Genomic DNA, 26,002 nt, shown 5'->3' with positions numbered 1-26,002 from the left:
GGTGCTGGTAGAACACATGGAATTCCTCTCCACAGATAAAGTTCTTTGTTTTTTTAATTGTTTTTTAAAGATTTATTTATTTATGCAATACTAGAACTGGGGTACAGACCAGAGGTGTTGGGGTGGGAGGATTCACCGGAGACAGAGTGGGAAGCAGAACAGAAGAGACTGACTGAAATACACTGCTGAGGGAAGCAGCGGGCGAGAAAGGAGCGGTCTGCTGCACCATGTGGGTTGCTCCCTGGCCGGGAATTGAACTCTGCAGTGGCTGTGGATAGCTTCATAGTGCTGCACTTTAACCCCTTGCACCACCAGGAAGGCGCCAACAAATTTCTTTGTTACTTCTAACACAGCAGGCGACATTGGCAGTAGCAAATGTGTGGGTTCCCTCTCCCCTCACGGCCCATGGGGGTGATGCAGAGGGCCCAAATGGAGCCTTTACAGACAGTGGTTGTGCTACAGAAGAAGAACACTGAGCTTGGGAACTATCCGTGTTAATGATAAGCAAATGTGGTCTTTGTCCCAGAGGAAAACTTCACCTCCTCCCTCAAGGTTGCTAGCTGAGAACCACCTGGGTAATGAGCAGTCAGGCTCTAGTTTTGTTGGCATTACTCAGCAAAAACATACAAGGATGAAGCTTAGGGCATGGTGGGGTTGCCACTCCTACACCAGGGGGTATTATACATGAATGGCTGGGATCTACTTTATCATAATTTGTCATTTTTAAATTGACTGTGAGAAATGACATATGAAAAAATGATTAGAGAGAAAAGCAAGAAGCAATGTCTTGAGAAGATGTATTTGCCAGTAGCCAGAGCCAAGCCTCCATGTCCACTCCCGTGCAGACTTACAACATGAAGTGTTCAGTTCTCCTTGCTCTGAAATCCTCACCAGATCCTCTGTCTTGAGAAATACTGATTTTGACTACTCAATCTGAGATGGCTAGATTTGAGTTTACATAAAGCTACTCTTTTTTTTTAAGATTATTTATGCATATAAGAACTGGGGTACAGGCCAGAGATGCGGGGGGTAAGAGGATTCACCAGAGACAGAGTAGGGAACAAAACAGGCAGATTGACCAAAGTCCACTGCTGAGGGAAGGAGCGGGCGAGTCAGGAGAGGTCTGCTGCGCCATGTGGGTTGCTCCCTCCAGCCGGGGATCGAATTCTTGCTGCGGAGGCTGTGGATTGCTTCATAGAGCGGTGCTTAACCCCTTGTGCCACCAGGGAGGCCCATTGTAGGGTAAAGAAAATGTCAGGCTTTTCTGCCCTTCCGCCATCAGGATAGATGATGGATTCTTATCCTGAATGCATGCCTGATGGCGGGCACCTGGAATAGGGTGTGGGCATAGGTAGATGGGATTCAGCTGAGCTAAGACTGTGCTTTTTAAGGGCGGCGTCACGGGGGGACGCCAGCAGCACCAGTAGCAGCAGCTGCAGTAGCAGCAGGAGAAGCCAAAGCAGAAGCCGAGAAGCAGCAGAACGAACGCCAGAGAGCCCAGATAGAGTGAAGACTTGCTGGGGGCTGGGAGGCCTGCCAGCCTGCTGGGGGCTGGGAGGCCTGCCAGCCTCCCAGCCCCCCAGCCAGCACCCCTGCCTACCATACACCTGGTGAACCCCAATAAAAGACCTGCAAAAACCCACTAAGGACTCTGACTCCTCCTTTACCGGGTCTGCATGGGATCAGAAGACCTGCACTGTGCCCGTTCCTGCCCATACAATTGGCGTAAGTCGGCAAGATCCACGCAGACAGGTATTGGAGCCCTCCGAAGACCTGGAGGGACTAAGGAGAACAGACTGTTTGCCTGTGATGATGCTGGAGGCGCCATGGCGGCACAGAAGGTGGACAACGTCCACGAGCTAAAGGACGAGACCTGGCGTGAAGGAGATGCCCAAAAGGACCAGCCAACGACACCGGAAAGGACCAGCCACCAACACCGGAAAGGACCAGCCAATGACCCCTGAGGCAGCAGGCCGTTGCTGACGCAGGGAGAGGCCAATGGACTTCAACTGATGGACTGACAAACCCGCCAGAAGGCGGAGGACCTTGGCAGGTTATTTTTTTTTTGAGAATCTGGGGGTGGCCAGTGGGCCTAGATGGCCAAAAGCAGCCTGTGCATGCCCAGCAGCCAGGGGAGGAGAAAAGCCAACTAAGAAGGCAAAAGCTGGTACTGATGCTAAGTTGAGAAGCCCTAAGCGGCTGTTAAGCAGCCTGGGTATGCTGAAGAACTGTGAGTCTCGTAAAATCACCTGTGGGTGATGCCCTGCTCATTCTTGAATGAGGGTGAGGAGCTGAGGAACCTGTCCTTGGGTGGGGAATGTGGCTTGGGGTGGGGCCCAAGCCGAATGCAGAGTTTGGATCCCCGACCCATGTGATTGTGCAGTGGGTTGGCTTGAGTGCAGGGGTCTGCGAGTCGCATGGGTGGCTGTGAAGGCTGAGTGTTGGAGCGACTGCAGACAGAAACCCTGAGGGATGGCGATTACCCCCAACAGAATAAAATTGCCAATCCCAGAGCTAGTGCATCCTGGGGGTGGATGCTGTGTGTGCCTTGTAGCCTAGACTATAGCCGGAGAAGGCCAGGAAGCCTGATGGCTCCTGGTATGTTATAGTAGATGCCGTGAGTGATTCCCCTCCCTCATATGAGCAGTGCCTTCAGCAGCAGATTTGGTGGCTCATCTGCTGGTACCAATAATTGTCTTTTGCACTAGGTTGGTGCCCTGCCTGGATTTATTTGTATTTTGTTGTATTTTGTTATATTTGATGTATTTGCTTTTGTGGGCCATGGCTGCATTGTTTGTTTGCTTAGAAAATTGTATATATATGTATAGACTATATGGCAGAAAACCCTGAGGGGGTGGACTGTAGGGTAAAGAAAATGTCAGGCTTTTCTGCCCTTCCGCCATCAGGATAGATGATGGATCCTTGTCCTGAATGCATGCCTGATGGCGGGCACCTGGAATAGGGTGTGGGCATAGGTAGATGGGATTCAGCTGTGTTAAGACTGTGCTTTTTTTAAGGGCGGCGTCACAGGGGGACGCCAGCAGCACCAGTAGCAGCAGCTGCAGTAGCAGCAGGAGAAGCCAAAGCAGAAGCCGAGAAGCAGCAGAACGAACGCCAGAGAGCCCAGATAGAGTGAAGACTTGCTGGGGGCTGGGAGGCCTGCCAGCCTCCCAGCCCCCCAGCCAGCACCCCTGCCTGCCATACACCTGGTGAACCCCAATAAAAGACCTGCAAAAACCCACTAAGGACTCTGACTCCTCCTTTACCCGGTCTGCATGAGATCAGAAAACCTGCACTGTGGCCAGTCCGGCCTTTACACCCATAAAGCTACTCTTAATGATTTGATGATCCTCAAGACAGAAAATGAATTAGGTCCAGCATGTTTTACCATGGATCTGTACGTAATTTAGATTGTAATACTAGGAGTTCCTTGAGGGGCCTGGGTAGTTACAGAGGGGAGTGGCCATCAAGAGAGTAAACATGGATCAGAAGAGAAAAAGGGCTCAGCGATGAACTCAAAGGATGGTTATCAAATTGGGAAGCTGAAATCAAAGTTTACTCAACTGCAAACTAGAAGGGCAAGCACTTGGTACTTACTGAGACCCAGGAAATATGTAAAAATTTAGTCTCCAATTTCCTAAAATCATTTGACATCCTATTCGAAAGAAAAGATGGGAATGACCTCCCCTCTCCCTTTCTCTCCCAGGGTCTGTTGCACGAATCACAGAACAGCACTTGAAAGTGACAGATACTGACTCAGATGACCGTCAGGTGATGTACGTTGTGACGGAAGATCCAGGTGCAGGGCGTCTGCAGTTGGTCAAACATGGCTACCTGGAGCAAATCTCTGTTAAAGGGCCCATCCGAAGTTTCACCCAGGCTGACATTAGCCAAGGTCAGCCCATTCTCTACTTAGATTTCCCAGACTCCACCCACAGACACACAATGCAGTTAAATGCCTAGTAGCCTATGGCAGTAAACAGTGTACTCTTGGTTTTGAATAATGGCTGTGTTCTAGCTCCATTTATTCTTTCATGTCTCTTCAATTTTTTGTTTTTAAAAAAGGCTATCTTTCTTGGCTAAATTGTGTTCATACTTTGATATAGCACTTGATGAAATTTGGAGCCATTATAGAGGAAAAATCATTTTGACTGGCTTTGATGCTAAAAAGTGTGTGAGAGAGAAAGAAATGAAAAAGAAGTGAATTCAGATGGATTAAGGTGAAAATTATGCCTGCCTTAGGTGAACAATTTATATGTCTTTTCAGCTCCCCAAAGAGCACAAGTTAATGAACTAAGCAAAATGGAAGGGCATAAATCGGAGCTGCCTGGGGGAGATTACATAGCTCATCCCTCCTCCAGGAAATGCTGATGTAATGTAAAAGCATAAATGTTAAATGCTACATAGTTACTGTACGGTGCTTTCAGGGGTAAAAAAAGAGAAAAAAAGAGTTACACACTGGGGTGAGAGAGTGAGAGGGAGTAATGCACAGTCATGATGTGCCTTTCCATTTATGGGTAAAAACACACCTATGAAGCAGAAATAAGCATTATAGAAGGCCATGCACTGACAGCTAAAACTGGTAGCAGCTAAATTCCCAATGGACCTGTCTGTACTTTAGAAAAAAGGATGGAATAGGCAAAGGGATTGTAATTCCTTAATTATTCCTCGCTTCAGTATCTCTTTTTAATAAATGAGACCAGATACCTCTTCCCAGATGTTTGGTTATATTTACATTGATATGTGCTTAGAAGTGATGCTGTGGTTAACAAAAATGCATACATTGTACTTCTCCATTTAGATGCCTTTACGTCTGTATAGAGTTTGTTGTGTTTATTTATTTGTGGGTTGATTATATCCTATGTTCCAAAAATGATTTAAGGCTGTATTGAAAAAAGGAGCTCTGCAGCACTGTGTCCTCTTCCCTGTGATAAGGACGCATAACAGGGTCACACCAACCATGTGGGTGGGGTCACACACATTTCACACTTGGGTAATTCAGCTGATCTAGTTATTCATGAGGCTTCCTTAGAGTCTTTCACAAAAGCTGAGCCTCAACCATAAACAGTGCTACTCGGAATGATTTTATTATGAGGGGTTCTTTGATTATGAGAAAATGAATAGTGGGAAGGGAAGGGAATGAAAACTTTTAAGTAAAAATTAGTGTCAAAAGAGGAAAGTCATAGTTGATACATGGTGGGAATACTATTCTGCCTCAGAAATAGGGGGAAAGGCATTAATATTGAATTTTAATTTGTATTGTCCTTTTTGCAGGCCAAGTAGAATACAGGCATAGAAAAGGAGAACCTGGTGGGAGCTTTGCTCTTAGATTTGATGTAGTAGATGAAGAAGGCAACAAACTGATTGGCCAGTCATTTTCCATCAATGTCTTGGGTAAGGATTTCAAAAGGTTAAATAGTCTACACTGTACTCACCTTGAGGCTTGAGCCCATCCCTTTAATCTGCTGGGTAGAAATCTGAAATCACCCCCTTGTATGAAGCTCTCACTCCTTGGTACCTTTCTATGGGATATGCATAAGGACTCTTCTGATCTCATCCTAGAATTGAGGAAAAGAGGTAGAAAACTTCCCTTTTCAAATCACAATTTCTGATATTTTCAGAAGACAAATCCCCACCTGTCATCATCACAAATAAAGGACTGGTTATAGATGAAGACTCAGTGAAGAAAATCACTACTCTGCAACTCTCTGCCACTGACCAGGAGAAGGAGCCTGCAGAATTGACCTACAGAATCACCAGACAGCCTGAGCTGGGCCACCTAGAACATGCAGCGTCCCCAGGTAAGCCTAGCACCTCTTCCTCCATCACACCGACTGATGGGGTCTGGTAAGTGTTGGGGGCAGCTGTGTCACGTGTACAGGTACACCTAGAATCTGTCTTAATTAATATTTATTTTCCACACCACTAATTTTTTTACTATTATATACTGCCTCGCATTATACAAAACACACAATAGATACTAAGTAGTTACTTGCTGAAAATTAAATTTAAAAATTGGAATTTTATGTAAGCAATCCTGTCTCCATAACTAGGTTGTCAGTTCATTTAGGACAAGCACTATGCCCTGTTCTTAAGTCTTTGAGCACCAGGCAGGGTGTGATATGCTGTGCAACAAATAACAAGTGAGCATGTGTGTCAAGAAAAGATTCTAGTTTAGCTGTTGCTGGGAAAAAGAAAAGATGAATGAGATACAAAAATACAATCCTCACCCTCCAGAATTCTCTGTTGGTGAGATAAGGAAACTGTAGATAACCATAACTTAGGAAAGTTATGGCAAGTGTTTTTAAAATTATATGTAAACCTGATGTCACAGGGATTCAAAAGTAGGAGAGGTTACTTGAGGTGGGAAGGTACACAACGGTGACATTTAAGAGTCCCCTTGGAAGACAGAGTTTAGACAGTTGGAAATTGCATTATTTGCAGAGATGAGAACAGCATGTAGTGGTTGGCTAAAGCATATGTTCTGAAAATAGTAAACAGGGCTCATGGGTAGATTGAGATTTTATGGGGGGTCTTCAAAGCTGGAATAAGTAATCTCTGTTTAATTCAGTGGGCAGTGGGGAAAGGCAGTGAGCAAGATAAATTGAAAGAAAGAAGGAGGCAGTGCTGGTGGTTAGAAAGTTTCACATTTGGCTAGATAGGAGGTAGTGAGGCTTTACTGAGAGGGACAAATAGTAGGAAGAATTAAATGAGAATAATGCAGGTGACAATGTTGGCTCTCTCGTAAGTATTCGATAAACAGGAGTTGGTGGAAGGGAGGAAGGAAGGAGAGAAGGAATTTCGCATGGGAGCCTATAGAACTTGGCAGCTGAATGGATGTGAAGGCAAGAGATAGTTGATGAATAAACAATCTGAAGGTAGAATTGTCTTTATTTCATAATCATAGAGGCAGTGACAGCTTGAAGGAGATTTTAGATCTTTGTTGATTTTGTTTGGAATTTAGACTACAGATCCTTCATTCAACCAGGGAAATAGCCTAGCAGGGGAAGTACTACTTTCTAATGCAGAGTCAGACAGTAAGCAAGCAAGCAGATATATCTACCCTATGTCAGTAATGGATGTTAGAGAGAGAAATAAGGACATTCCCAGAGTGCAAGCAGCAAGGAGGGGAGAGGACACCTCCCTAGTAATAAGATGACATTTGAGCGGAGAGCTGAAGAAAATGAGGGACATATAAGGAAAGAGCATCTTATACAGAGGGATCAGCGAGTGCACACACCCTGACGCAGCATCAGCCAGGCACATCATGCTTGTGAGGCAGCAAGGAGACCAGTATGGCTGCAGCAGAGTAAATGAGGCAAAGAACAGTGGGAGATGATTTTTTAGAGATGGAGGGTGAGCAGGCAGAGACGGTGAGGGTGGCTCACCATGTCTGGGTCCAGGGTGAGAGTGGAGAGGAGGGAACGTTGAGCACGCACGCAGGGAGAGTGGGTGGGGTGGCGGGGGTAGCCGGGTGGTGGTGGAGACAGACTGGCCAAAATAGTGACTGCAAATCAAAGCAGGTGGCTGACCCTTTTGTCCTGAGGTTCCTGGGGAAAGTTTGCAGATCAGCACTCCCAAGACCTTGGCTGCATGAGCTATTTGATAACTAATTCATGAGCTAATTGCTTCTGCCAGAATTCTGTCAGGTTGCTGATTGTATCTCTCCAAAGCTGAACGGGCAGGCTTTTGCCATTGTGTTGGGCAACCGCTTCCATACTGTCCAGAACTTTAAAAGACTGCACTTCTTGCACAGTGCCAGTTGCCTCTCAGCTGGTCAGTCCCAGCCCCTTCTCTCTTCTCTGATACGGACTATGTTAAAGAGTCCTTTGTGAGGATAGGTGAGTTGGTGATGGGCCTGGTGGGGTATCCCAGTGTTTCCTCAATTAAAAATAAATAAGTAGATGAATAAATAAATAGAATTTTAAAAAAGAGAGTCCTGTGTGAGTCTGCTCTAAATTCGCCCTTTCTGTTTTTCATAGTCTCAGCCTTCACAGGACTTAAATTCTAGTTGCCTAGACCAGGCCAGTGTGACCTAGGGAGAGTCCCCAGGTGATCATACTATTCCCTCCTCTTGGGGAAGTACCCTCACAAAATAGAGGGGAGACTCCCCTTACCTAGGATATTTCTTTCACTTGTCCTTTCCACCAGGCTTGCCTTCATAATTGCTAGCATCTCCTGCACCCTCCTGCTTTTCTCAACCCATCTGTTTCTAGTATCTAAATGGGCCAGATTCCTAGATTCAGTCCCCTCCCTATCACTCTTTGGGGCCCCTCTCCTTTGCTCATGGGGCCAGGCTTCCCCACTCCTGCCCTCCACCAAGCCCATTCTGAGTCACTTCTGTAGCATTTTAGCCAGAACTCACCCATTCCCTGTCTCCCCGAGAATATTTTTCCTGGATTTTGTTCTTTCTAAAGTCAGAGAAAATGTGTTTATCCCATATCCTCTTTTCCCCAGACAGCTGGTTAAGTGTAGAGATTAGCGGCAGCATCTCACCCCCTTGTCTCGGTGGGTGAGATGGCCATGCAGTTGTGGCTGGACTCTTCTTTCTGAGAAGACAAGCCATTGTTGTGGTGCAGGCACTGAGCTATTTTGGGACCAAATGCCTCTTGGAATTATTTGCCACCCAGAGCCTGCAGACATCCTCCTCTTGATTAACTCTGAAGTGGGCTTAGTCACATGCTGTTTTTCTTGGTCAGTCAGTTATAACTGATTGTTCTCTTTAGAAAGACAGAAAGGGTACAAGGATCATCCTTTCTTTACCTAAGGAGACACAGGGAGCATGTGCCTCTGCGAACTCTGCTCTAAGGAGACTCCCAGTGTGTGATTTTTTTAAGATCCGAAAGGACTTTTTTCTTTTTTTTTTAAGATTTATTTATTTACGCATACAAGAGCTGGAGTACAGGCCAGAGATGCGGGGCGGGGGGAGGGCAGGGGTGAGAGGATTCACCAGAGACAGAGTGGGGAACAGAACAGGCAGACTGACTGAAATACACTGCTGAGGGGAGCAGCACGTGAGACAGGAGAGGTCTGCTGCGCCATGTGGGTTTCTCCCTGGCCTGCCGGGGATCAAACTCATGCTGCAGAGGCTGCGGATTGCTTCATTTTGTGGTGCTTAACCCCTTGCGCCACCCCATCCCCAGGACTCTTTTTCTTGAGAAACTAGAGTAAGGAGTTATATGATTAGTTATAGAAGCTAAGCGACTAGGACATAGAGACTCCAGAATCCAGTGCCTTAAACAGGAAGTTTATTTTCACTCACAGAAAAGCCCAGAGGCAGGTGGTTCAGGTGGTCAGACGTGGCTCAGGGATCTTCAATGTGGGTCTCCCTCACCTGATCCAAGGTGTCTACTATAGTTATTGTCATCCCCCACCCAGCAGCGATGGACAAAAGCAAGGGTAGCCCACATCCTTTCCTTTTGAGGAGTATTACTGGAAGAACACACAGAGCTGAATGTGTGAAGTGTAGACTTTAGCTGGGAATCTGATTACTTAGCTAATATTCAGGAATACTGGAATGTAACCATGCTAGCATAGCTCTGATTCTCAAGGACTAGAGAGTTTGGTTGTCATCCTGGGAGCGTGTTATCACACTGACTCAGATTGCAGTGAGAGGGTAGCTAACCAAGTGTTTAGAGGACAGAGATAAAAATGTTAAATTCCACCATCAAGTAAGTAAGTCAAACAAAATCATTGTCCTGCCCAAAAGGCCAACTGTAGTGTTGCTGGGAAACAGTAGACTGTGGCATCTTAATTAAATATCTGAATCCCTTTGTTGATGTAAATTTTCTTCCCAGTGGAATTTGTTGATGGCAGCACACCATCATTAGAGAGCCAACTGCACAATTCTCAACACCTTCCCCTATTCAGTCCCAGCCCACGTGCTTCAGAAGTACTTGAGCTTGACTCATTCAGTCTCTGAATCACACAGTGGAAAGTGTATTTTCTGACCCTTTCTGAAACTCTGAATTCCCTCTATATACTCTTCCACCAATCTGAGAGTTACATCTTTACTTAGACACTGAGAGTCAGTTTTGGTCTTAAATAATAAAATACAAGTCAAGACCTCTACCATACTCAAGTTTAAAGTCCTTTCATTCTCTATTTACTAAACTCCAGAAGACTTACCATAAAGGTAAGTTCCCTCCAAGAAAAGGCAAGAGGTCTAAACCCTTTGGCTGTCATGAAACCTTGCAGGGAATCATTTGTTTCTAACAGTTAACTTACTGAGGTATTGTCCATTACTTTCCTACTTTCTACCTTTATTAGCTTTAAAGTTATCACTTATTAAAGAGCTAAATTGAAAGTAATAGAAATGTGGGCCTCCCAAGTGGCACAGTGGTTGAGCACTGGGTTGCAAAGCTGCCCGCAGCCTCTGCAGAGCCGGTTCGATCCCCAGCCGCCGGGTGAGCGTCCCACATGGCGCGCAGACCTCTACTGCCGCCCTCTGCTCCCCTCAGCAGTGTATTTCGTCAGTCTGCCTGCTCTGTTCCCCACTCTGGCTCCGGTGAATTCTCTCACCCTCCCGCACTTCTGACTGTACCCCAGTGCTTGTATAAATAAATTAAATAAATCTTTAAAAAGTAATAGAAATGTAATCCTCCTTTCAAATAAGCTTCTCTTCCCCTTCTTTATGCAGAGTCATTAATATGCCTCTTAGACTTTTAAGCTCAATTCTGGAAGTCTTCTCAGAGAAGTGGACATAATGTCAAAAACCATAATACCAGACTTTAGAATGGACTGATGGTGTCATGAAAGCCCACGTCCACGTGACTTCATAAATCACATGGTACTTAAGGGATTCACGCTTACGGGTGAAAGCCATGATCCTGGCAATGGGTTGGCTTTGGGTTGGCTACCCCTGAGGGTCAGGCCACCTCAGAGCCCAGCTGCCTCTGGGATGTGTCAGCTGCTGGGTAGGTCAAGCTTTTCAGTTGATCACGCCAGTGAGACAATTCCTTATTGTTCATTGTTCACAGATGTAAAACATCTGTGGAGGCTCAGCTCTGTGTTAACTCCTCCTATATGATGAAATTGCAGGAGAGTCCCAGTAGAGTTTTCAGGTATTGGCCAAACAATCATGACTGTGTTTTAAATGCCATATGAAGCTTTATTTTTGATCACCAGATAGAAATAATTTTCTTACTAGTATACACATTCATTTTTCCTTTTTTTTTTTTTAAAGGCAGAATTGTGTGGCTTCAGACATAACCACCATTACAGAGATCAAATAATATCAAGTACTTGATCTTATTGCCAGCACCATTTTATCTGCCATCTCTGAGTTGACTATGGCAGTTCTAATTTTAAAGATGTCAGTAAACTAATAGAATAAGGTTCTGTGTTCTGTGTCTTGCTCTAGTATATGTGACTACTGGACTACAGAACAGAGACAAAGCATTTTTTAAAACCAAAGCTGCTTTTCTTATTCTTCTTTCTACTTTTCCATTATAATAGTGGTTCTCAACTTTACCTGAACCTGAGGAGTGTGCTTAGAAAATAATGATGACCAAGTCCCACCGAGACAAATAAATAAAAGTCTCTGAGTATAAGGTTTCAAACTTCAGTGTTTTTAAAAGGCATCCATAGACTATTCCTGAAAAGATAAATCAAATGTACAAAAATGAACAATGATGTAAATATATATATATATACACACACATACACGCATGCACACACATATATGTATACACACATATATACACACACACAAAGATGTGTGTGTATGTATATATATATTTAAAAAAGCACCCCTATGAGGGCCTCCCTGGTGGTGTTGGGGTTAAGTCTCAGTGCTATCACCTCTGCAAACTCTGTGGCCTGATCTCAATCCCTAGCCAGGGTGCTCACCCAGATATGGCTCAGCAGACCTCTCCTGTCTCGCCCACTATTCCCCTCAGCAGTATATTTATTTCAGTAAATTCACCTGTGCTGCTTCCCATTTTGTCTCTGGTGAATCCTCTCACACCCCGCACCTCTGGCTTGCTCCCCAGTTCTTCTATGCATAGATAGATAGATAGATAGATAGATAGATAGATAGATAGATAGATAGATAGATAAATCTTTTTTAAAAAGTACCCCCATGAGATTCTAATGACAGCCTGAGCTGAGGCCAGTTTTGTATCCTATTAAAGTAGCTTCCTCTCTTCACCAAATATTTAGAGTGTAGCTACTAAGGAGAGACTTATGTTTTATAAGGGGGGGCATGAGAAAAAAATGTGCAATTGCATCTCAGTAGCTCTCACAGCAATGTGACAGAGAATAGGGCACCAAAGGAAGGCCCCACACAGGAAAGGGTAGGAGATGAACCAGGGAAGACTTTCCAGAAGTGGTGTTTTGGAGACGTTTTCTTCCTTCCCTCAGCCTCTCTCAGTGTTGTGGCACTAACCAAAGGGGGAAGCACACATCTTAGTATGGGTGCTCCCGGAAAACAGAAGTATATGTAGGGGCTGCTATGACAATGTACCACAGCTGAGCAGCTTAAACAATAGAAAATGAATATCTGAAAGTCCAAATTATTGGCTGGAAGTCCAAAATCATGGTGTTGGCAGGGTTGGTTCCTTCTAAGGGAAGTTTCTTCTTGGTTTATAGATAACCGTCTTCCTGTTCACATGGATTTTTCCTTACATGTGGACGTCCATGTCCATATTTCCCCTTTTAAGAAAACATTAGTCAGATTCGATTCTGATGCACTGCAGTGACCTCATCTTAACTAATCACATCTGCAGAAAGCCTCTTTCGAATAAGGTCACCTCATGAGGTTCTGAGGGTCAGGACATCAGTATATGGATACAGGGTACAGTTCAGCCCATAACAGGAGGCTGTGAAGAAAATGGGAAACAGGAAAGCTGAGAGTTTCTCAGAGCACAAGCTTCAAGGGTGATACAGACAGTGTGCATAGGGCCATCCTAGTCCTGCTGAATCAGGATGGCCCAGGGGTCACCTATCTGCCCATTAAGAAGGCTGTTTCTTCTAAGGCAGACAGGCTGAAGACACTGCTGAGGGGAGCAGTGGGCGAGGGAGGAGAGGTGTGCCCCGCCACGTGGGTTTCTCCCTGGCAGGCCGAGAATCGAACTCGCACTGCAGAGGCTGTGGACAGTTATTCCTGAATCCTTACCTGACCTGATCTGAACTTTTTCTAACTTTCTGGACTTCCAGAGAAATTGGAAAAACTGACAGAGTTAATGGGGGTCTCCATAATACTGCCAGATACATGGTTTAGCCAGCAGGCTGGTGACTGAAAGCACCTTTAATGGGATTAAAAATATTCAAGATATTTCGAACATTAACTATCTGCTGTGACAGCCAGGAGAGATAATATGCTATTAGAAGACCACCTTGCTCTGAGTGAGTAGCTGAAACCTTCCAATATCCAATTAACAGAGGCTAAATTATACTCCAAATATGCTTTGAATACCTGCTATGTGTCAGACACTATTTTGGATGTATATTCTCGGAGAAACAACAAAAATTTTGACCTCTTGAAGCTCAAATTCTATACTTGGCCTGTTACCCTCTAGGATATAATTATGGATATCACTTAAATGATAATGAAATAGCCCATCAAAATCTATATTTCAGACAAGAAAAAAAAAATACAGCCAGGGCCTCCCTGATGGCACAGTAGGTTAAGCACCATGCTGTGAAACTGTCCACAGCCTCTGAAGCGCAAGTTCGATTCTCGGTCTGCCAGGGAGAAACCCACATGGCGGGGCACACCTCTCCTCCCTCGCTCACTGCTCCCCTCAGCAGTGTCTTCAGCCTGTCTGCCTGTTTTGCTCCCCACTCTGTTTCTGGTGAATTCTCTCACCCTCCCACTCCTCTGACTGTATAAATACAGTTCTTATATAAATAAATAAATCTTTAAAAAGAACCTAAAGGAAAAAAGAAAAAATACAGCCAATAAAGTATTCTAGAAGAAACAATCCAATTCAAAACTACTACAATGGTGATATTTAAGTTAGATCTATGAGTGATTTTGTGATTCTTTTCTAGTTTTCTCTTTTTCACACTTTATTTAGTAGGCATCACCTTTATACTGAAAAAAATTATAAGATAAGGGTGAAATCCAAGAGGCTCCTGGTATAGCCTGAAAAGACTAGCTGAGTTATAACTAGTACTCCTAGCAGTCATACTCTCTGGGATTTGACCACTTTGAGTTTCAGCCCTCTTGTTAGCTATGTGACCTTGGATGGGTCACGGTGCTTTTCTAATTTTACTACAGTGCATAATCTATAAAAATGAAAGTAATAGGCCCACCTGACCTTCCAAGTTGTTAAAAGATAAAACTCAATATATACAAGCAAACTCAAAACAGTGATTATACATGGTAGGTGTTCAGAGTTTGCCAGATTGAACTGGAAAAGATCAAGTCTAGAGCCTCATGCATTGCTGATGGGCATGTAAAATGGTACTACCCCTTTGAAAATAGGTTGACAATTTCCTAAGAAGTTAAACATATATGTAACATATATTCCTACCATTCTACTCTAAGAGATTTACCAAAAATCAAAGACTTATGTCCCTACAAAGACTTATGCACAAATGATCATAGCAACTTTATTTATAATAGTTCAAACCTAGAAATAACGTAAATGTCCATCATAAGGTGAATGGATAAGCAAGATATAATATAGACACACAATGAAATACTACTCAACAGTAAAAAGGAGTGTGGTATATACTACAATATGGATGAGTCACCAAAAAATTATGCTAAAAGAAACTATGCATAAAATAATACACTCTGTATGGTTCTATTAAAAATTTAGAGAATGTGTCAGTTAATCTATAGTGACAAAGGCTGTTCATATATTGCTCTGGGATAGGGTAGGGGACAGACACAGGAAGGATGAAGGATTACAGCTTGTCTGTTGGAAACTTTTGGAGTGATGGATGTGTTCACTATTTTGATTGAGGTGATGGTTCCACAATGTGCCAAAGCTTATGAAGTTGTGCACTTTATATATGTGCAATTTATTATATGTCACTTTCTTCTTGATAAAGTATCTTTAAAAAAAAAAAAAAAAAGATAAATCCCAGAGCTTCCTGCTCAAGAGGAAGGGAAAAACCTATCACCTCTGTTAATCAGCCTAACTCTTATAAAGGGAACAGTGAATCAGGTAATCTGTTGATTTTGAGAATCCAGACAGGTTTTCTGCATAAGCTATGAGGATGGATTCACTGCAGGGGAAGAGATTTAAATTTCTCAGTGTAGCCAGTTACGTTACTAAATTTTTTAAGAATGGTATGGATTTCTCTCCAGAGTCACAAGACAAAGCTATAAGACAGAGGACTACATTTTTTGCCTGTCAAGAGCTGTTGTAGCAAGCACAGAAATATAAAATGCCTCATCAAAAAATTAATGCCCCAATATCCAGGAGGCTATTGTATCTGGGTGACAGATTTCAGATAATAAAGAGAGATGCAAATGTAAACCATCAAGTTGATTTTTTTTAAGATATAGCAGTGATATTGATGTCATTTTTAAATATAAAGTAGAATCTGCTTTTTTTCTTACAGAATAACCAAACTGGTCTTGCCAGGATTAACAATGACAAACAATAAATCCCAAGAAGCAGCCAATGAATTTCAGGACCAAACTAAAGAACTAGATTAAAGGGATTAATATCCCAGAATCAGAAAAAAGGAATTTGCGCATAAGGGCTAAAATAGGTGTTTTGTTTTGTTTTTTTTCATTCTTGGCTGGTCCCAGAAATGAGCCCCAGAAACAGTAGAATTCTGGGCTGTTTTGCTAAATGTTGTTGGATACTTAAAAAAAAAAATGTTACTCTTTTACTCTTTTATAGGGTAACTTGACATTATTTAAAATCACTTTGGATTTTTTTTTACTTTTAAAATCACTTTTAAAAAAACTTTCATGTTTTCTTTTATATCATTATTTAACAGATGCTGCTTTTCTAAGTCATATTAGATTTGATATAGAATGATTGTTCAAACCTCAGTCATGCAGTAAATTTCATCACTGCCAGCCTGGATAAAGTGGTCTATGAGAAGCTAACATCATAAACCTGAGAGTTGAAAGGGTGAAGAATATCCAGTGAAATTATGGAAGTCAGAGATGGTTCACCAACTGTAGAAGCAAGGCTATGTTTAGCCAAGTCCTATGACTCCACTATTTAAAAGCTGCACCAACACAATATTCAACATTAGAGCAGGTTGTCAGGAAGGTCCATGAGCCTACAGGGGAATATAAAACTTAAAAGAGAGGCGTCTGGAAAATAAGGCAATGGTTCTACCTTTCACAGATTTGACCTGCTTATGTAAACCCCAAGAGAAAGGAGGGAAACATTTACTGAGCACCTGCTGTCAGCTTGGCACCTAGTAGAAAGCCTAGATAATTAAGTCACCATGTGCTCCTACAGAGCATATGCTGTCGTAGAACAAAAGTATACAAACAACCCTAACATAAGGTCTTAGCAGAAAGTACATAAATGCTTTAAGAAGAATACAAAGGACTCTTGAGTAAGAGTATGCCACTTCCTTTGCCTTGGAAGTAGGGCGAGACTTTGAACATCCTTGTTTCTCTCTTCTCCTTTTGCAAGGTATCCAGATTAGTTCCTTTACTCAAGCTGACCTGACTTCACGAAACATCCAGTACATCCATTCTAGTGAGAAGGAGAAACATTCAGATGCCTTCAGCTTTTCACTCTCTGATGGAGTCAATGAGGTAGGTGAGGAAAAGGCACTGATTCAGCACAGTCTCTGCACCTGCAGAGGGACTCCCGTGGGAGCTGTGTTATAAGAGCATCTTTCTCCTCTTCTCTCAACCCACACTAGAGCTGTCCCTACCAAGCCTTGGACTCTTGCTAAAGAGAATTCATTTTTGGGTTCCTGGTCAGTTGATGTGGAAATGGTGGGAGAAGAAAAGTAGAGAACACCAACTTTCTTCTGGGGACATGTGTCCCATCTCCATTTTTCTGCCATTGTAGGTGACCCAGACTTTTCACATCACTATTCACCCCGTGGATGATTCACTACCTGTTGTACAGAACTTGGGGCTGCGGGTACAGGAGGGGGTACGGAAAACCATCACAGAATTCGAGCTCAAGGCCGTGGATGCAGACACTGAGGTAAGCGCGTGATCCCGGATTCTCTGGCAGAGTAAGAGATGATCTCATGGATTGTGGCTGTGCCTCCTGGGGGAGTGCAGGCATCTCTGAAACAAAAACAGGAGGCATTTGGGCCTCTCCTGGTGGCACAGCAGTTGAGCGTTGGGCTGCGAAGCTGCCCGCAGCCTCTGCATCACCGGTTTGATCCCCAGCCGCCAGCAAGTATCCCACATGGCGCACAGACCTCTCCTGCCACCCGCTGCTCCCCTCAGCAGTGGGTCTCATCGGTCTGCCTGTTCTGCTCCCCGCTCTGGCTCTGGTGAATTCTCTCACCTTCCCGCGCTTCTGACTGTACCCAATGCTTGTATAAATAAATAAATAAATCTGTAAAAAAGAAAAAACAGGAGGCATTTTCTGAAAAAGAGAAACTAATAATTTGAGATCAAATTGTTTTTAAATCCTTTCTGAAACCCTAAATACATTCATCCTCTCCCTTGATTACAAATAACAATCCTTGTGCAAAGATGAAAAAAGATGTAAGAATTATATAAAATAAAATATATAAAAAAATTTTTAAAAAATAACAATCCTTTTGTCATGCTGATTTTATCATGAATCATAGAAATTAGGTAGATGACATTTTACCCAGTGTTTTTGCCACTCTGTCGTAGGAGGAACAAGGATTTTTTTGTCCCTATGTTCCTTTTCCTCCACTTTGCCTCCTATATCCACACTTCTCTGGCTGATAACTCATTATTATAATTTGAGCATACTCAAATAACTAGACTTTATATAGTAAAACAGGTATGTAAAAACTAAACTTCTTCTCAAGATGCTTTCAGATTAAAATACCTGCCATTCTGAAATGATTGGCTCCCACAAGAATATCACAGACTTATTAACTGGTTCTATGTATGTCCTTTCCCATGCCAGCATCCATCCATCCATCTACCCGTCCATCCATTCATTCTTTCAGTGTGTATATCCCCAGTTAAGTGCCAGCTTGCTCGAGATGTTAAATACATACCTGTGAATAAGACAGCTAAGGTTCCAGCCAGCTATAAGGGTTTACAACCTACACCCATAAGGGACTGACAAGAAAGAAAGAACATAAAATATCACGTCAGATATAAGTGCTGTGAAAAAAAGGTAAAATGAGCTAGAGATTGATGGTGTGCTATTTTAGACAGACTAGGCCAGGGACAGGGCTGTCTGAGAAGCTGTTACTTGAGCAGAGATATCCTGAAGTGGAAGAACAAGCTATGCAGTTATTTGGGAGGACTGCTCTCTAGGCAAAAGAACCAGAAGTACAAATAGGGCCTCCCCTGGTGGCCAGGTGTTTGAGCGCTGCGCTGAGAGGCTGTCCACAGCCTCTGCAGCACTGGTTCGATCCCGGCCGCCTGGTAAGGGTCCCACATGGCGCGGCAGACCTCTCCTGTCATGCCCGCTGCTCCCCTCAGCAGTGTATTTCGTTGTCTTGCTGTTCTGTTCCCTGCTCTGGCTCTGGTAAATCCTCTCACCCTCCCGTGCATCTGGCCTGTGCCCCAGTTCTTGGATAAATAAATAAATCTTAAAAAAAAAAAAAAAAAAACAGGAGCACAAACACCCTGTCATCTAGTGTGCTTGGAACCACTAAGTTATAAGCAGAGAGATCAAGAGCCTGGAGCCCAGTAAACAAACGGGAGAGGAGAGAGAAGAAAGAGGCCAGCGAGCATCCTTGGGGCCAGGCACAGAGGGCCTGTTGGCCCAGGTCAGGCCTTCACATTTTATTCTAAGTTAGTGGGAAATCAGCAGAAAGTGTTGGGAGGGTCTTCTACTTCATTTTTCCCTCTACGTGTCATGTAGAAGCAGCTATTAGGAATGGGAAATTAGCTATGGCTCTTATACATATGGGATACTTACATAAGAGTTTGGGAAGAGAATGGATGGAAAGGAAATGGATAGTTTTAAAAGATCTAGTTCCTATCATCCTAATATAGGTTACAAATTTAGGTTTTCCCCTATGACTCTTTTTTATTATTATTTTAATTTTATACATTTATTTTTACATCATTTTTCATTCTTGCATAATGTATGCATTTTTTTCTTTTAAAAAATTTTTTTAATATTTATTCACACATACAAGAATGGGGTACAGGCCAGATGTGCGAGAGGGTGAGAGGATTCACCAGAGTCAGAGTGGGGAGCAGAACAGGCAGACTGACTGAAATAAACTGCTTAGGGGAGCAGAGGGCGAGACAGGAGAGGTCTGCCACACCATGTGGGACCCTCGCCAGCTGGCAGGGATCGAACCAGCGCTGCAGTCAGCTGCGGACAGCTTCACAGCGCTGCGCTCAACCACCAGCACCACCAGGGGAGGCACCACAATGTATGCATTTTCATCTTGGTTATAGTCCCCATACAATTCCCATCCCCCTTATTTTGACCCTACTCCTTCCTACCCCTCCCCCCGTAGTGTGTCTCTGGTTTATAGTTGCTTGTTGATTTTGATTTTTACTTTATTATAATTAGTCTTTTTCCTGTTCCCTTATTTAGATTTTCTAAATTCCTGCAGAAACATTAATTCAGAAGGGCATTTGCATCCCTATGTTTATAGCAGCACTATTTACAATAGCTAAGCTATGGAAACAACTCAAATGCCCAAAAATAGATGACTAGATCAAGAAGATGTGGTACATATACACAATGGACTATTACTCAGCATTCAAAAAAGATAAACTCATGCAATTTGCAGCAACATGGATGGAGCTGGAAGGGATCATGGTCAGTGAAATAAGCCAGAAAGAAAAAGAAAAATACCAGATGGTCTCACTCATAGCAGGAATTTAGAAATCCCCTATGACTCTTAAAGGGCACAACTGACGTCACCAGAATATAAGTTCCATTATAGTAACCAACATAATGTTTTCTCCTTAGTTGTATTTTGGGTTTCTATTAAGAAGATGAAACCCTTACCTTATCTTCAGGTTTGGCTGTCTTTGCCCACCTGTTCGCCATCACTCTCTCATCTGGTTTCTGTTAGGAACTTCCTTTCTCCTCTTGCTTTTTCCCTCCTTGACAGGCCGAATCTATCACATTCACCATTGTGCAGCCTCCACGCCATGGGACCATTGAGAGAACCACCGGAGGCCAGCGCTCCCAGCACACCTCCACCTTCACCATGGAAGACATCTACCAGAACCGGGTCAGCTACAGCCATGATGGCAGCAACTCCCTCAAAGACCGCTTTACCTTCACTGTTGCTGATGGGACAAATCCCTTCTTTATAATTGAAGAAGGAGGAAAAGAGGTGACACAAAGCATGCTGGAGGTTTTGTAGAGGCAGAACATGGAGTTATTTTAGACCAAGGGCAGCATTATTTGAGATCTTATTCTGTCACTTACTAATTGGCCTTCAGCAAATTACTTAATTTTTCTAAGACTCAGTTTTTCATCTGTAAAATTAGTACAATAATAATCACCAACTTCCATTATTCTAAGACTCCAAGGAGGTAATCCACATAAAATTGCATAATGCTGTAGGCAAATGTGGACACTCACAATAAAAAGTGATCGTTTTATTATTGCTATTATTTCTCCTCTCCTTTTTGCCTATACTTCACTCCTTTAAATTGTCTGCTTTTCAACATCATACGATTCTAGATTGTCCCCTCAGCCTGCCAAAGTTTCTAAATCTCATGAAGAAACATGTGGGTAGGAGTATGGCTTTTTCCTCCAAAAGACGCATTTGAAATTTGGGTTCTTTCACTTACTAGCTTCTTTGTAAATCATTTAACCTTTCTAAGTCTTACCTTCCTTAACTGTAAAATGGGGATGATATCTACTTTCATGATTTATATAAATCACTTTGCCCAGTGCCTTACCCCAGGAAACACCCAATTAACTCTGCCTACACTCCCCATCATTTTAGGACCAGCTTGAGAAATAGATAAAGATGCATTTCTCTTGAGGTCATGCAACTGTAAAGCTTTTCTTCTTTAACAAAACTGTTTCCTTCCAATATCCAGGTATCCAGAAGAATCTGTAAGGTTCCCTGTCTATTACCTTCCCGATATTATTTATTATTCATTCCAATGTTCCTTAACCAGGTGTCCTGCACTATCAATACCTTCCCCTGGGACAACAGCAAATCTGGTGAAGGGTGGGCCCTCAAGCTCCCTTACATCTCATGCATCTCCGACTGGCCCTGCAGAAGCAGTTTTAGTGAGTGATGTGATCATGACACCCATGTCCTTCTAGGAGAACAGAAGGACCGGCTTCTTAGTCCTATAGAGTCTCCTTCCTACTTTAGTGATGGATGATTCTTTTTTTGGAGGGAAACCCTCCTGCACCCTTTGGAGACAGCAGTAAACAAGGTCATTCTCAGGTGGCTGAAGCACCAGCAGGGTAGCTCTTGGGATCTCACTGCCATTCAGTGTCTGCACTACGTCGCCACCTGGCAGTACGTCACTTTGATTTTCTCTCCCAAGCTGTAGATGTTCTCCAGTTAATTTAACTTTTGGAAGAGGAAAAAAAAAAAATTTCAAAATGAATCAGCAAGAAGGCTAGGCCTCTGATAAACATAAAGGTCACTGTGGTCTCCAGAGGCACAGTGTCATTTTAAAAATGAAAATTATATATAAAGAGGGTTGCAGACAATTGAAAAGCCACATCTTGCTGCTTTGTAGTCCAGCTTGTTGTGTCCACTCAGAAGCTAAGGTGCTGGGTGCATCTTGCTGATCTGTGTGCCTGTTTGAAAACAAAATTACAAACCAGAATTTCTTTTCACTCTCCCCACAGATTCTTTTATTCTCTATTTCTTCTATCTCGTTTGATGGCTCTTTCTCAAGCAAAAACAAAACGAAAATTTCTTCATATGAAAGCTCATTTCCCATCAGGCAGAATCCTATCTGGAGACTTTAACATTACCATTGTAATGATGATTTTTGTCCACTGCTCATGAAAATTTTAATAAGAGGTTGTGAAAGTAAAATATTTTAATTGTTTCACCTTCAGGGCAATATTGAAATGAAAAAAAGAATGCACAGGTGTGTGAAAACCAACTTCCATGTGAAATTCCAGCAGGCGTTCTGCTTCTTCCTTACTTTTCTTATATTGCTCCCACTTTATCGGTCAGCATTGTCCCTTAAGCCTCATGCCATGGGGCTCAGTTTCTCCTTCAGAAATGCCACCAGATTTTCGGGGTCCAGATTTTGTAGATCCTGGTGAATTTTAGATATCTGAATAATAACTCTTCTCTTTGGCTTCCCCCACAGGTTAGGACAGCAGCACCTCAGCAGTTCAAAGTAGACATCCTCCCAGTAGATGATGGCACCCCTAGAATTGTTACCAACCTGGGGCTCCAATGGCTGGAGTATATGGATGGCAAGGTAAGGCCTTCCCCCTGCCCACATCACATTCACACTCAGTAACTTAGACAATATCCTCATTCAGGACATTGACTTATGTGGAGAACTCATTTTAACTTGGTTACCCTTCCTAAGGAGCTGATCTGAAGATTGGTGAGCTTCATGTTTGGTTAGGATTGCATATAGTTTTGGTTTTTTTTTTAAAGATTTATTTATTTATACAAGCACTGGGTACAGTCAGACCTGCGGGAGGGTGAGAGAATTCACCAGAGCCAGAGGGGAGAGCAGAGCAGGCAGAGTGACAAAGTACACTGCTGAGGGGAGCAGTGGGAGGCAGAAGAGGTCTGCGCGCCATGTGGGACCCTCGCCGGCGGCCGGGGATCGAACCGGCTCTGCAGAGGCTGCGGGCAGCTTTGCAACCCAGCGCTCAACCGCTGCGCCACTGGGGAGGCCCCATGATTGCATATAGTTTTAAATGTACTTACAAAAAAAAACAAAGTACAGTAATTCAAACAAGGTATTTTTTTTTTCTCATATGTAGGGTGTAAGAAAGGCTCTATGTGACCATTTAAAGAGACAGATTTCTTTCATCTGACTTTTTTTTTAAGATTTATTTATTTATGCATACAAGAGCTGAGGTACAGGCCAGAGGTGTGGGGGTGAGAGGATTCACCAGAGACAGAGTGGGGAACAGAACAGGCAAATTGACTGAAATACACTGCTGAGGGGAGCAGCAGGTGAGTCAGAAGAGGTCTGCTGCACCATGTAGGTAGCTCCCTGGCTGAGGATTGAACTCGTGCTGCAGTGGCTGCGGATAGCTTCATAGGTTGTGTCTTAACCCTTTGCACCACCGGGGAGGTCCTTATCGACTGTTTTGTCATCACTGGGTTCTTGCAGTTGACAGCATGACCAACTGCTCCAGCTATTTGTAAAATGCTTTCCCACGGAAAGGGGGAAATAGAGAAGCAAAGGGCAAGGAACTTCCTTTTAAGCAATGATGCAGCTATTAAGCCTATCATTTGTGTGGAATCAATCAGTTGGTCCCATCTGAGACACTAGGAATCTTTAACTCAGTTAACTTTTGGTAATGAGAGGGGAAGAATAGGTTTTAGAAAACATTTGGATGATGTCATAGATAGAAAGGAAATTAATTTTTTGTACTATCCTCAAAGGAATTCTAGTTTAAAGGTTTCTGTCTCCTTTTCCTAAATCTGAATTTTGTTATCTTAGTATCTATGCCATAATTCTTACCTGATAGGATGTTGAGCATTAAATCCCCATCCCCACCCAAACACACACTGTTCTTCAGTTCAGTTGAGAACTGATTTCTTATTTTTGTAAAAAAAAAAAAAAAATCCCTCTAGAATATGGATTTTTTTTTTCATTTCTATGGAGCTGATTAGTTGGCTGCACATGTAAATTTTATGTCATTGCCTCCAAGTGAACTGTATGGGATTTTTTAAATATATGAAAGAAAATTAGTGTGAATTCTTTTTATGCCCTATTTGATTTTTTACTCCACATTCAGAACCATCCTGTTCTCGAAATTCTCCAACTGGTTTTCTACTTACCATTTGTACCCTATTGCAGTGACTCTTAGTAGACACCAGTGACCTCTATTTTGCCAAAGGTCACTTGCATGTCCTTGTCTTACTAGATCTTATATTATTTAATACTGTTAATCATTCTGTTTTCTCTCTCAAACCTTTGCTCTCATTAAATATTTGTTGAATGAACAAATAAATGAAGTGAATTTAAGGTTAGTCAATAAATTTAAGCAATCTTGGGGTATAATATATTTACCATGCTCAATTTAGAGCATTATAATTATCTTTTGTAAAAAAGTATAAAAGTGGCCATCTTTCTTGTATCATTCTTTCAGAGTTCTAATCCTCTTTTAAAAGGCCAAACTGAAGTCTCACCCTCTTGAATTCCTCCTTCCCCACTCCAGATGGAATTAATCTCTCCCTAGCATAGATTACTCCCCCAAAACAGAGAGAATTCTTTTTGTATCTCCAGTTATAGCTCTTTCCACAATCATGAGTCTTTTTTGAGTCTTTCTTTCCCAGTAAAGTGTGAAGACCTCAAGGCCAGAAGCTGGAATAGTTCCTATGTTCATAACCTCTCCAATGCTGACAGTTTTCCAGGCAGTAAATGCACTCAGTAAATCATTGTTGAATTGAATTAAATCTGAGTCAGAGGGTCTTGTTCTCACTTTATTCCCATCTCAGGAATTAAATTTAATGGGTTTCTATTTCAGGCAACCAACCTGATCACCAAAAAGGAACTGCTGACCATGGACCCCGACACAGAGGACCTGCAGCTTGTCTATGAGATAACAACAGGCCCCAAGCATGGCTACGTGGAGAGCAAGTTGCAGCCTGGCAGAGCTGCTACCACTTTCACACAGGGTGGGGACTCAGGGAACCAAGAAATTACAGAAATCTGCTCTAACGCCACACTTCCTACCTCCCTGCTCTCTCTTACACACACTTTTGGCTAATGATCCCCAAGTGACCTATTTATAAACAAATATATTTTAGAGTCTAACCATCTGACTTTTGAATTTTCTTCTCCTGATTTTGTTTCCTGTTACTCTGAGTTAATGGCAAAGAAATTTTCATCTTTGCCATGCTTCCTCAGTTCCCAAATTGCTTTAGGTTTGAGACAGGTTTTTGGAAAGGATCAAATAATACTACTACTTGGGTTGCTTAAAAAAACAAACACCAAAAGTGAAATCAAACATCAGATCTTATGAAAGTTCTGTGGCCCTGTGTGGTTTTTTTTTTTTATTCTCTAGGGATTATAGATTTTTTTTCTTCAAGTCTACATAAAATAAATTAAAATCAACATAAGTAGGTTGCTCGACAGAAATAATGTCCTATATTGAATCACATCAAGCAGACAATTTATATTTTATAATATAAATTGTTTTTAATGTAAAGGTTTTTTATAAGCCTCTCAGAGCTTTCTAGACTTTGGAGGATGGACGTGAATGAGAGTAGCCATTGCAAAATTCATGCTCTATATTTTCTTTTTTCTTCCTGTCCTCAATCTTGTGTTGTCTCCTAGTTCCATGTTATCTGCACCTTATGTATAGGTTCTTTTAATCCAACTCCAGCTTTTTTTTTATCAAATACCTTACAAGGTACTTTATTTACAAAGAATTGGAGGCGCGCATATAAATACAGAGAATGAGTCAAAGACTTTTCTCTGTCAGCTCTTGGATTTCCTCTAACATTCCATAGACATTTATTAACATGCTTTTTTGCTGATACCCTGGGATTCTTATTCTACAACAGCACAAGGGCACTTCCCATGTATGAGACAAGTCTTTTGTTACCAAAAGCTATGGAGTCTTAATTTAAAATGTAGCAGAAGCATTTTTTTTAAATATATTATCCTTTGTTGTTCTTGGGAAAATAAGTTCTGTCAGTAACTTTTTCAAAAAATAACTGGGTGTGTGGTGTGGGAATCTATGAGGCTGTCTTTACGCCCTTGGATCAATTTACAGTGTTTTTTGTTTTTATTTTGGTTTTCTCACAGGAGGATGTGAACTTGGGGGTTGATTTCGTTATGTGT

General features: G+C 42.5%; 1 protein-coding gene across 1 annotated transcript in view; it reads left to right on the top strand.

Annotated features, from left to right (window-relative positions):
- The window catches only part of FRAS1 (Fraser extracellular matrix complex subunit 1), a gene marked incomplete at its 3' end in the record, with an annotated part of 442,801 nt that overhangs the window by 369,936 nt on the left and 46,863 nt on the right, over positions 1–26,002 (top strand). The window contains exons 45-52 of the mRNA XM_084232972.1: positions 3,707–3,895; positions 5,275–5,394; positions 5,622–5,801; positions 16,566–16,690; positions 16,953–17,093; positions 20,134–20,361; positions 22,328–22,441; positions 24,681–24,831. Coding sequence (XP_084089098.1) covers positions 3,707–3,895; positions 5,275–5,394; positions 5,622–5,801; positions 16,566–16,690; positions 16,953–17,093; positions 20,134–20,361; positions 22,328–22,441; positions 24,681–24,831 — 1,248 coding nt within the window. The remainder of the gene's footprint in view (positions 1–3,706; positions 3,896–5,274; positions 5,395–5,621; positions 5,802–16,565; positions 16,691–16,952; positions 17,094–20,133; positions 20,362–22,327; positions 22,442–24,680; positions 24,832–26,002) is intronic.

Source organism: Talpa europaea (assembly GCF_964194135.1).
Source record: "Talpa europaea genome assembly, chromosome: 5".
In the NCBI taxonomy this organism is placed as follows: domain Eukaryota; kingdom Metazoa; phylum Chordata; class Mammalia; order Eulipotyphla; family Talpidae; genus Talpa; species Talpa europaea.
The sequence above is the reverse complement of the archived record's forward strand: the minus strand, read 5'-3'. Positions and strand labels throughout refer to the sequence as shown.